Source organism: Cinclus cinclus, chromosome Z, assembly GCF_963662255.1.
Source record: "Cinclus cinclus chromosome Z, bCinCin1.1, whole genome shotgun sequence".
In the NCBI taxonomy this organism is placed as follows: Eukaryota; Metazoa; Chordata; class Aves; order Passeriformes; family Cinclidae; genus Cinclus; species Cinclus cinclus.
This window is the reverse complement of record NC_085084.1, coordinates 75,646,348-75,656,141: the sequence shown is the minus strand read 5'-3', so window position 1 is coordinate 75,656,141 and position 9,794 is coordinate 75,646,348. Positions and strand designations below refer to the sequence as shown.

Sequence of the window (9,794 nt, the reverse complement as noted above, 5' to 3'; positions counted from 1 at the left end):
AGAAAGGGGTTTTCCCCGTCGTTGACCATTTCCCGGCAGTCACTGATCAGCAGGAGGCAGGCCCTCCCTGAAAGATGCCAAGTGAGCAAGAATGGGCACTTTCAGCACTCGCTTCTGGGAATGTTTGCTGCAATTACCCCCTCCTATGGCTCGGAATCACAGATTTGGAAACACCCATATTGGGCAATGCCCTGGCCAGAGCTGCCACCCACAGCCTGGGTACCACCCACCCACCTAGCCGCAATAAAAAGGAGAGGGAGCAGGAGCATCAGCAGACACCTGCAAGGAGCACATCCCCAGGTACATCAACTTTTTGCCTGCTGCAGAGATGGTGCAAGCAACTCCCTTCCTCCTCGTGCTCTTCCTGGCCCTGGGGGCTCACGGCCTCTCTGTGAAAAAGGTACTGTCAGGGTGGGATGCACTGGGTGGGTGGGCAGGGGGCTGTGGCTGCAGGCTGTGCTGTGGCACAGGTGCTGAGTTCTCTCCTCTCCAGTGCTCCCTGACTGGGCACTGGGTCAATGACCTGGGCTCCAACATGACCATCGAGGCAGTGAACTCAAAAGGTGACTTCAGCGGCACCTACCACACTGCTGTGACAGCCACCACAAACGAGATCAAGGTGTCACCACTGCAGGGATCCATGCAGAAGGGCCCTAACCAGAAGGGCCAGCCTACCTTCGGCTTCACTGTAAACTGGAGCTTTTCAGGTACTTCTTTCCCAGCCTCCTTATGGTACCCTGGACCTCCCCTGCCCTCCCTGTTCTGCTCTTGAAGTTTTTATGCCCTCCCTGCAGTGTCTGTGCTGGTTCCCTGCCCTCCCCTGCACCATCCCCACTGCTCTCCCTCTCCCCGTCCTTGTCCTTGGAGCTCCTTGGCTGCTGTCACCTCCCAGTCCCAGGGTCCCCTCTTCCCATCTCTGTATGACACCCCCAGTCCTCTGAGCCCTCCTGCCTACTTTCCCCATCCCTGCTGTGCCCATAGGCTGGGGACTGCAGGGATCTACTGTCCCCTGTGCTGAGGCAGCCACTGACCTGCCACCATGGCCACACTCCCCTCCACCTCCTTGTCCTGTCCCCACAGACTCCATCACTGTTTTCACTGGTCAGTGCTTTGTGGATAATGATGGAAAGGAGGTTTTGAGGACCATGTGGCTCCTGAGATCACGTGTGGAGAGCATCAATAGTGACTGGAAAGCCACCAGGTGAGCCCCCTGTCCCTACCCTGCACAGGTCCCCTGTGCACCCCTGAAGGGTTGGGGCTGTCACAAGGGAGTGGTTGAGGCTACTTATAGAGCTACTCTCACACATGCTGGCAAAAGCAGGTTCTATATCTATTTTAAAAGCAAAACTTAACAAAGCTCAGTGTCAAGGTTCACTTGATTGCTTTGTGCATGGGTAAAATGCAGAAAGGAAAAAATACCATCCCTTGGGGTGCTGCCATGGTGCAAATGTGGTGGAGGGATGCAGGGCTGGGTGCATGTTTGGACACGGTCACGTCCCTCCCTTACATCTCCTCCTCTGTGTCCCCACAGGGTCGGCACCAACGTCTTCACCCGCCTGTAGCTCCAGGAGTGAAGGCAGCATCAGGAGGGCTTGTTCCTAGTCCAGCTGCAGTGCCATGGCTGTGGCCCTGAAGCACCACCTGTTTCTCCCAATAAAGATTTGCGGCAAATACTCACAGTCTCCTGCCTTGTTATTGCAAAATGTGGGATAAGTAAAATATTTATTGAAAGGGTTTGTTCTTTGATGTTTGATCTTTTTATGCTTTCAAGCCTCATCAACAAGAAAGAAGATCTAGTATGTGAAAAATAGAGCAGCAAAGGAGCTCTAAGCTATGTCTAGGTACTGGAAAGAAATACTACTTGGTAGAATTGCCTTGTTAATATTTAGGTCTTAATGGGCTTTAATGATCTCGGGCCTGGGTGGAAGTTACAAGACTTGGGATATATTACTGGTAATGTACACGAAGAGTGCAGAATTTACAGGACATTTGGCAAAACCCCAAGATAAGAAAAAAACACTAAAGACAACTGGATCAGCAAAAACTTTGCTGAATCAGCTCTGACGGGGTAGAAGGTGAATTCTGGCAGGGGCCGATCATGACTTATGGCCTACTGAGTCAAGAAACCCACCAACTCAAGAGAAGAGAAAGGTAAAGGCTGAGCCTCCAGATTATTTAGGATCAGACACAAGAGAATTCTTAACCAATAGGAGAGAGAAGAGTAATTAATAAGAGAACTAAATAACTTGTAGCCAATGAACATTAATGCCTTTGTTTGCTAAAATGTGTAAATAGCAAAATGTTTTGATAGTTGGTGTGCTTGATCTTTGGAATAACACTGAGAACTCAGGCTTGTGGAACAAAAATAAATAATCAGTGTCTCTCTTGAGTGTGTAATTACTGCCTTGTTATGCACCAGGTAACAAATCAAATTTTTCTGGACAGGTCTGCCACGGCTCAGCACACATATTCCCAATACCCCCATGGTGTCCTACGGTCCCTTCTGTCACCATACGGAAGCTTGGTGCATGTCCCCTGCTGTGACCCTCCATTGCACAGTCCTCCTTTGCAGCCCCCCACCTCACCATGGTCCTTGGGACCCCCCAGAGGGCAACTGGAGCCCATTCAGCCTGGAGCAGTGGCTGGCTGCCCATCTCCCACCAGGTGTCCTTTGGCAGGAAGCCCGGTTTTGGCAGTCACTGCCAGGCCACAGCCCCCTCTGCTATAAAAGAGGCCGAGCAGGCACGGACAGCAGCACAGGCAGAGCCGAAGCACCACACATGGCCACCACCACCATGGGGACCCCTGGGATGCTGCTGCTGCTCACCCTGGCCCTGCTCATGCCCCGTGATGCTGCATCCAGGGAGGTAAGGGCATCCCTGGGGCAGAGTCTAGCCGTGCTGAGCCAGCTGTGCTGTCCTGGGTGAGGGGTAAGGGGCTGCACTCCCTGGTTTTGCCATCCCTGTGGTGCAGTGGGAATTGCCAAGGGCTTCTGCTGTGCTTTCTGGTACCATGCTGTTCCTCTCCATGCTGTGCCACTCCATGCTGTGCTGTACCACAGTCTACTGTGCCGTGCTGTTCTGTGCCATGCTGTACCACCCCTGGGGAGCAGTCTGCAGGGCTGACAGGATTGCATGTTTTTACCATGCCATGCTGTGCTGTCCTGTGACACCCCAGCACACAGTGTTAGCCTGCTCCTGTTGTGTCCTGCTGTGCTGTGACACGCCATGGTGCAGTGCCTATGTCCAAGGAGGCTGCCAGCTCTGGCTGTGCTGTCTCTCCCTGGGGGTACTGTTGGTCACCTATCACTGCAATAGGGAAGTACCCATTACTCCCAGCTCTGCCCTGCCCAGGGCGGGAGAGGTGCTGTCCAAGCTGGTGCCCATGTGCTGGTCTCAGCTTCCACACAGAGGGGCCATGACATGGGACACACATCCCACTGCTTAGGAAGGTTGCAGGGGGGTGGAGGGAGGGAGGAGGAACTGTGGCTCAGCACTGCCTAAGCCATACACATGACCCCTGGTCCGCAGTGTGACCTGCAGGGCCTGTGGAGAAATGAGCTGGGCTCCAATATGACCATCTTGGCCATGAACACAGCTGGGACCTTCTCAGGCTCCTACCACACTGCAGTGGCAGCCACCAACAAGCAGATCCTGGTGTCACCCTTACAAGGGGTCCAGCAGCATCCCAGTGCCAAGAGATGCTCCATGTTCAGCTTCATCGTGCAGTGGCAGTTCTCAGGTACAGCAGTAACAGTGATTCCCTGCCCCTGCTGGGAGTGTGGACCCCCTTGTCTGGTGCCCCAAATCCCTTGTGGCACCCAGAGGAATACTGGCTGTGGGCACAGATTGGCCACATGCACACATTCCTGCCATGGGAAGTGGTGGTAGGACAGCTGTCTGTCTGTCTGTGGTGGGTTTCAGGGTTGTCTGGAAGAGGTGATGGGAGGGTCCATCTATCTGTCCAAAGGCCATGGCAGGGCTGATGCCCAGCTCTCTGTCCAGGTGATGTGGAAGCAGTCCATCTGGCCAGTCTAGCAAGGAAGTCCATCTCTCTGTCCAAAGCATATAGCAGATGGTGTTTGTCTGTCTGTCTGCCAGAATCAGGTGGCCCATGTTTCCCTGTCTTGAGGTGCAGGCTCTCACCCCTCTCTGCCTCTCTTGAACATTGCCAGACTCCACCACTGCCTTTGTGGGCCAGTGCTTTGTGGATCACCATGGGAAAGAGACACTGGAGACCATGTGGCTCCTGCAGGAAGAGGTCCTGTCACACAAGGACACCTGGAAAGCCACAAGGTGAGGTCTGCCCCTGCCATCCCACACCAGAGACCTCCCTTCTATCCTACAGATACATCTTTCCTGCAGGGTCGGCACTTCCACCTTCACCCGCATCAAGTGATGGGAACAGGGACCAGTGTTGCCTGCACCCTGCTGTCCTTCTGCATCCCCAAGTCTCCCTACTATCCCAGTCCCAAGCTGGGCTCTTGGCAAGGAACATACCCTCACCTTGCCCTGCTTCTTCCCAGTGCCTCCCAACAACCTGCTAGTGGGGCTCCCCATTCCCAGGCTTGCTGCCCTCACACATGGAGATAAATAAACCTTTCTCCACATGGCAGAAAGCTGTGTCCCCTGCATCCCTGGTATACTCTGTGGCCATGGGGAGAGCAAGGTGCTGGCGGGGGGGACAACAAGGAAGTGTTTTGGAGGTGCTGGGAAAGCTGGGGTTGGGGGACAGTAGCTGGGTAATTCTGCTTCCTGATCATGGCTTCAGCAGGTGCCTACTTGTCTGTGCACCCATTTGGCACATTAACAGGGACCCTGTGCTGGGTAGTTCCAGGCAGCACCCCCAGTGTGGGGCAGCAGGATACTCCACAGCTGAGGGTCAGGGTGAAAGCTGCATGCAGGCAAGCCAGTACTCTCACCTGGCCTCATCTCTGCACCCCTCTCTGCCCCATTTTCCTATCAAATTCCATTTCCAGCTACTGCTCTGGTTGGGAGTCTCAGTACTGCATGCACTTATGGGGGAGAACTGGGTGTCAGCCCTCACAGAGGGGAATCTAGAGTGTTGGGGTGGTCCAAAATCCAGGCTGGATGCTGGGGGGACCAGGAGAGATACCTGGGACTCCAGGGGAAGCTACTGAGCAGACCAGATGGCTAAAGCCAGATACTGAAGGTGTTGTACCTGTTGTATGTATGCAGGTATACATGAACTTCCCACTGATTGGCTGTCACCTGGTGAGCTGGTGGGTGGAACAGGATACTGATCCTTTCTGGTGTTCATATTCACAGGATGTTATCTGAACATTAAACTTTATTTTATCAGCTCATTAGGAGAGGAAACAAATTGAGCAAGGGTCTAATGCCCTTTGCACTCGTCTAACACTAAACCTCACTAATCATTTCAGCAGCTCATGAAATTTCTAACCTATTAGTTATGTAATCCAAGATGCACAGCTTCTAACTCCTGTTCCTGAGTACCACAGGGAGAAGCTGTGTGGGCAGGTAGAGGTGCAAAGGGTGTGAAGGACAATGCTGCCTGGGGGCTGCACAGCTGCTGGGGTAAGAGACTGCTGGATGGGGCAGGGACTTTGAGGCAGAAAGCACACAGCACCCCAAGAAAGTGTTAGGGCCTGTCTGCCATCCACCCCCTCTCACAGTGTGCCTGGCCTTCCCAGCCTTCCTCAGTCTTAGCTCTTTTTTGGGCTCTTGGGCTGCACCCGGAGCGCATAGACCTGAGAGTCTCCAGGGTATGCTTGTACTGGCTGAACACAAATTGTTGATGTGCCTGGTGGTCCAGATTTTGGTTGAAAGTCACCCTACATCCTCATCTTCACCCTTGCACTCTCATCCTCATGCCTGTATTCTGCACAGAGCCCTCAGTTCATCCCCATTGAGGCACTGCTCTGGTCATGCTGGGCTCATTCTCCTGCTCCCCCTCCCCAAACATCCACTGTGGCTGTCACCTGCATCATAAGCACCCAAAGATGTCTCTGAGTGACCTGTGAGGCTAAAGCCTTGGGACCCCAGGGGAAGTGGAGGGTGAGGCTGGGAACCCTGCACAGCAGGACATGAGGCCACTGAGAACCATGGTGGCCCAGGACATGAGACGTAATTTCTGTTGTTTCATTACCTCCACAACTGCAAATTCCCTGACTCCTGGTTTCTCATAAAAAGACAGACGGTAGGACAGAGAATGATCCAAGTATTGTGCTTGCTTAATAAGGAAACTGAAAGCAAAACCGTAGAGTTTACAAGAAATCAGCACTGGGGGTGCCACACCCCTGCATCACAATCTGTGCTGATCAGCTGTCCTAACTACGGCACATGCTGTTCCTGACCTTGACACGATCCTACTCTTTTATTGACTTTTCATTTACCCTTTCCTCTTGCTTGATACATGCAACCTGGGCTTCTCACATCCAGCCTGCAATGCAGATTTTCCTACTTAGAGGTTTTCCTACTGCTGTGGGAGCAGGTTTGCTTCCTTCATCTTCCAATTCCCTGGACCCACTGCAGTTCACCTGCTGTCCCTGCATACATACTTTGCCCAATCCTCATGACTTTTTGTCCTTTTGTCCATCCCCTGCAGTGATGGACAAAGCAGTGAGTGCTTTGAGACACGGGAGCTCCTGCAGAGCAGGATGGAAACCTAGACCCAGACCTCAACCAGTAGACATGGGGCTAAAGACCCCCAGGCTGGGTGATGTCAGTGGGCAGCCCCACATAACCCCTCCTGCATCCCTAATTTACCCATCCCCATCCCTGCATCCATGCTTGTTCCAGTCCCCATGCCCATGCCCATCCCCATCCCCATCCCTGTGTCCATCCCTGTTCCAGTCCCCATGTCTATCCCCATCCATGCCTCCAATTCCTCATCCCTGCCCCTATCCCGACCCTCCCACTTTTGCTTCCATCCCCATCCCTGTCCCTGTTCCCGTCCCCATCTATGTGCATATCCCCCACCCCTCATCCTTGCCCCTGTCCCCTTCCCAGTTCCGGATCCCAACCCATCACAACCTACAGCCTCTTCCTGTCTTCATTCCCAGCCCTGTGCCCATCCCCTGTTCACACAGTTGTTCTCCTCCCATTCTCCTTTCCCCTCCTCTTTCCAATATCCCTCCCTCAGGTACCGCCCGGGGTTTTCCCGGAAACAGTGACGCAGCCGAAGAATAAAAGTCTGTGAGTCACTGGCGCGGCGTGATTTGTCGGCACCGCTGCATCCCGGGCTGCATCTCCACGAGCCACCTCGTCCTGTCCGTTCGCCCCCTGCCTGTAGGGATGTCCGTGGTCGCGGCCGAGGCAGGCTTCCAGGTGGGAGCTCCTGGCGGGAGACACGCTTTGGAAACTTGGCTCCGAGGAAGTCTGCCTGGGAGCACGCCTGGGGATCGCGATGGGGATCGCGTTCGGGGACGGTTACGAGCAGGACGGTGGCCGGAGGGGTGAAATATGATACGGGAGTTGCTGCGCTTGTTAGGGGTGGGACACGTGTGGAAGACCCATCTGCTGGGGGGACTACTCGGCAACAGGAGGATCCCCTGCTCCAGCGGGTATCCAGACGGGATCCCCTGCCGAGGGAGGTGAGGGAAGTGATGCTCCAGGGCTGTCCGTGTGCCCGGGAGGGATGTGCAAGGAGATTCCTTCCCTCGTTCAGGGGCGATGCATGTGGAAATCCCCCACTTCCCTCCCAGGGGCTTGGAGGGAAGTGGGGGCAAAGGAAGCATGGGGACCCTGCCCCAGGGGATGTCTTGCCCCTGTCTCAGACAGTGCAGTGTGGGAGAGAACAGGCAGTGCTTAGAACTGCAGGTGGGATGTGCAGAGCTCTGGCTGAGACGGAGCCCACTGTGGACCTGAGGGCTATGTCCATCCTGGTGAGATTCCCTGCCATGCTACGTGTGCTGAGGACAGCACAGGGACCCACAAACACATATGTGCACTGGATTCACACAGCTTACTTGCCAGGGCTACAGCTGGGGTCCTGCCCATGTTCCTGCCTGTCCAGGGCTCCCACCTTTTGCTTTTCCTCTTCACCTCTCCCCTTTGCTTGGCTTACCCCAGCTTTTGGCCCTCTTGATGTAGCTGAGATAGCAAGAACTTTATGAATAATATACTTTAAAAATGAATGTTCAAGCACTTTCAGGACTCCAGAAACATTCTGAAGTGCCACCATCCACAGCCTGACCTGTGCTTTTTTTTTTTTCCAAACCCCTCTGCCAGGAAGGTGAGCAACCTGGGGATAAAAAGTCCAGCGTGAAAGAGGAAAAGGCAACCAAAAGCAGGTGGTCTCTGAGTGGCCTGCGGAAAGGCAAAAGGGATATCAGGGTGAGTGCCAGCCCCCCACGGCCATTGGGGGTTGTGGGCAGGGAACTCAGCCTGTAAGGGCTGTGTACAGGCAGCCCCAAGGGACATGTCTTCTTTTCCCCAGACGTGCAACCTGACTGGCTGGTGGGAGAATGATCTGGGCTCCAAAATGCAAGTGTTCAGTGTTGACAATGATGGAACCTTCTCTGGTGAGTACCACACCGCCGTGTCAAGCACCGTGAATCCCATCCAGCCATCTCCACTGACTGGTTCCCAGCACCTGGATAAGGATGGACAGTGCACCTTTGGCTTCACTGTCAACTGGAAGAAGTTTTCAGGTCTGTAGTTGCATGATAGCTATTGATGGATGGGGTGGTAGGATGGAGAGAGGCACTTAGGCAGGTCCCAGAGCCATTCCAAACCCTCTTTTCTCTCTGCTGTCCCCTGTCTCTCCTTCCCTGATCTCTCTCCACTCTGGATGGTGTCTGCAGACAGCAGTACACCTCCCAAAACTAGGTCTAGGTGAGGCAGCATGAAGGGTTGCTTTGATAACACCTCTGCCACACAGCATTTCCCTGCAAATATCCACTCGGCCTTCATGAGCATTAAACCCACTGATGCCTGTGAAGCTCCCAGATCAGATGGGATGCTAACAGCCACCACTGCTTTAGACTCCACAGCAGTCTTTGTGGGCCAGTGCTTCAGTGGGAATGATGGGAAGGAAGTCCTGCACACCTCCTGGTTGCTGCGGGAGAAAGTTGGCTCAGAGCCAGATGACTGGAGAGCCACCAGGTGAGCCAGTATCCCCAGTCCAGCTGGGATCCCTACCCTGCTGCTGGCTGGGCACCAATGAACTACTGCTTTCCCACAGGACTGGCCACAACACCTTCACCCGAGTAGGCTGAAAGAAGGAAGAAGCATTTTATTCTGGATACACTTGAGAAACACGAGTCCCCTCAGTGGGATCAGTGTTTCCATGTCTGGAGGGGGATATCTCAAAACACACCAAATAAAACTAAAGATTTTCAAACACAGCCTTGTGGAGTCTGTGGATATGTCCTGGAAAAGCTGGGCTAAAACACAATGGAGGTGGTTGTGTGATGAAACTCTCATTCCATTATTCTGGGAAAAGACTGGCCTCAAGAAAGCCCCTTTTCTAGCCCAAACAGGATGGTGCATCCCCAAAGTAATCCTCTGACACTAACTGTCACCAGCACTCACACTTTCCTGCTGAAAGCCTGGTGAGTGTGATGGGAGGGGAGCTCTTCTGCATCCTGAAAGCCTGGGTGGCCCCTGTAGGCTCTGACACGGCCCTTAAGCAGGCAGGTGAGGGGCCTTGGCTGTGTCCACACTCCTTGAAAGTACCAAGAGCTGCTCTGTACCAGCCACGCAGGGCCAGTACACACTGCATTACACCCAGCCCAAAACTCTTCTTAAGAAACATGTGATTTACTGAAAAGCTAATGACCAGCAAATACAGCTTCTCAAATCTCTGCC

General features: G+C 53.8%; 3 protein-coding genes across 3 annotated transcripts; all 3 read left to right on the top strand.

Moving 5' to 3' along the window:
- Positions 1–278: 278 nt before the first annotated feature.
- LOC134056463 (avidin-like) lies at positions 279–1,673 on the top strand. The gene is made up of 4 exons (XM_062513265.1): positions 279–400; positions 494–707; positions 1,081–1,201; positions 1,532–1,673. Exons 1-4 carry the CDS (start codon positions 329–331, stop codon positions 1,560–1,562), a joined length of 438 nt encoding a protein of 145 aa, XP_062369249.1. The 5' UTR covers positions 279–328; the 3' UTR covers positions 1,563–1,673.
- A 1,137-nt stretch (positions 1,674–2,810) lies between these two features.
- Positions 2,811–4,398, top strand: LOC134056756 (avidin-like). Its single transcript, XM_062513641.1, has 4 exons — positions 2,811–2,867; positions 3,531–3,741; positions 4,175–4,295; positions 4,365–4,398. The coding sequence occupies exons 1-4, from the start codon at positions 2,811–2,813 to the stop codon at positions 4,396–4,398; spliced, it is 423 nt and encodes a 140-aa protein (XP_062369625.1).
- A 362-nt stretch (positions 4,399–4,760) lies between these two features.
- On the top strand, positions 4,761–9,202 carry LOC134057007 (uncharacterized). The gene is made up of 7 exons (XM_062513975.1): positions 4,761–4,880; positions 5,675–5,746; positions 7,176–7,312; positions 8,204–8,318; positions 8,422–8,635; positions 8,969–9,089; positions 9,169–9,202. Exons 1-7 carry the CDS (start codon positions 4,761–4,763, stop codon positions 9,200–9,202), a joined length of 813 nt encoding a protein of 270 aa, XP_062369959.1.
- Positions 9,203–9,794: the final 592 nt, after the last annotated feature.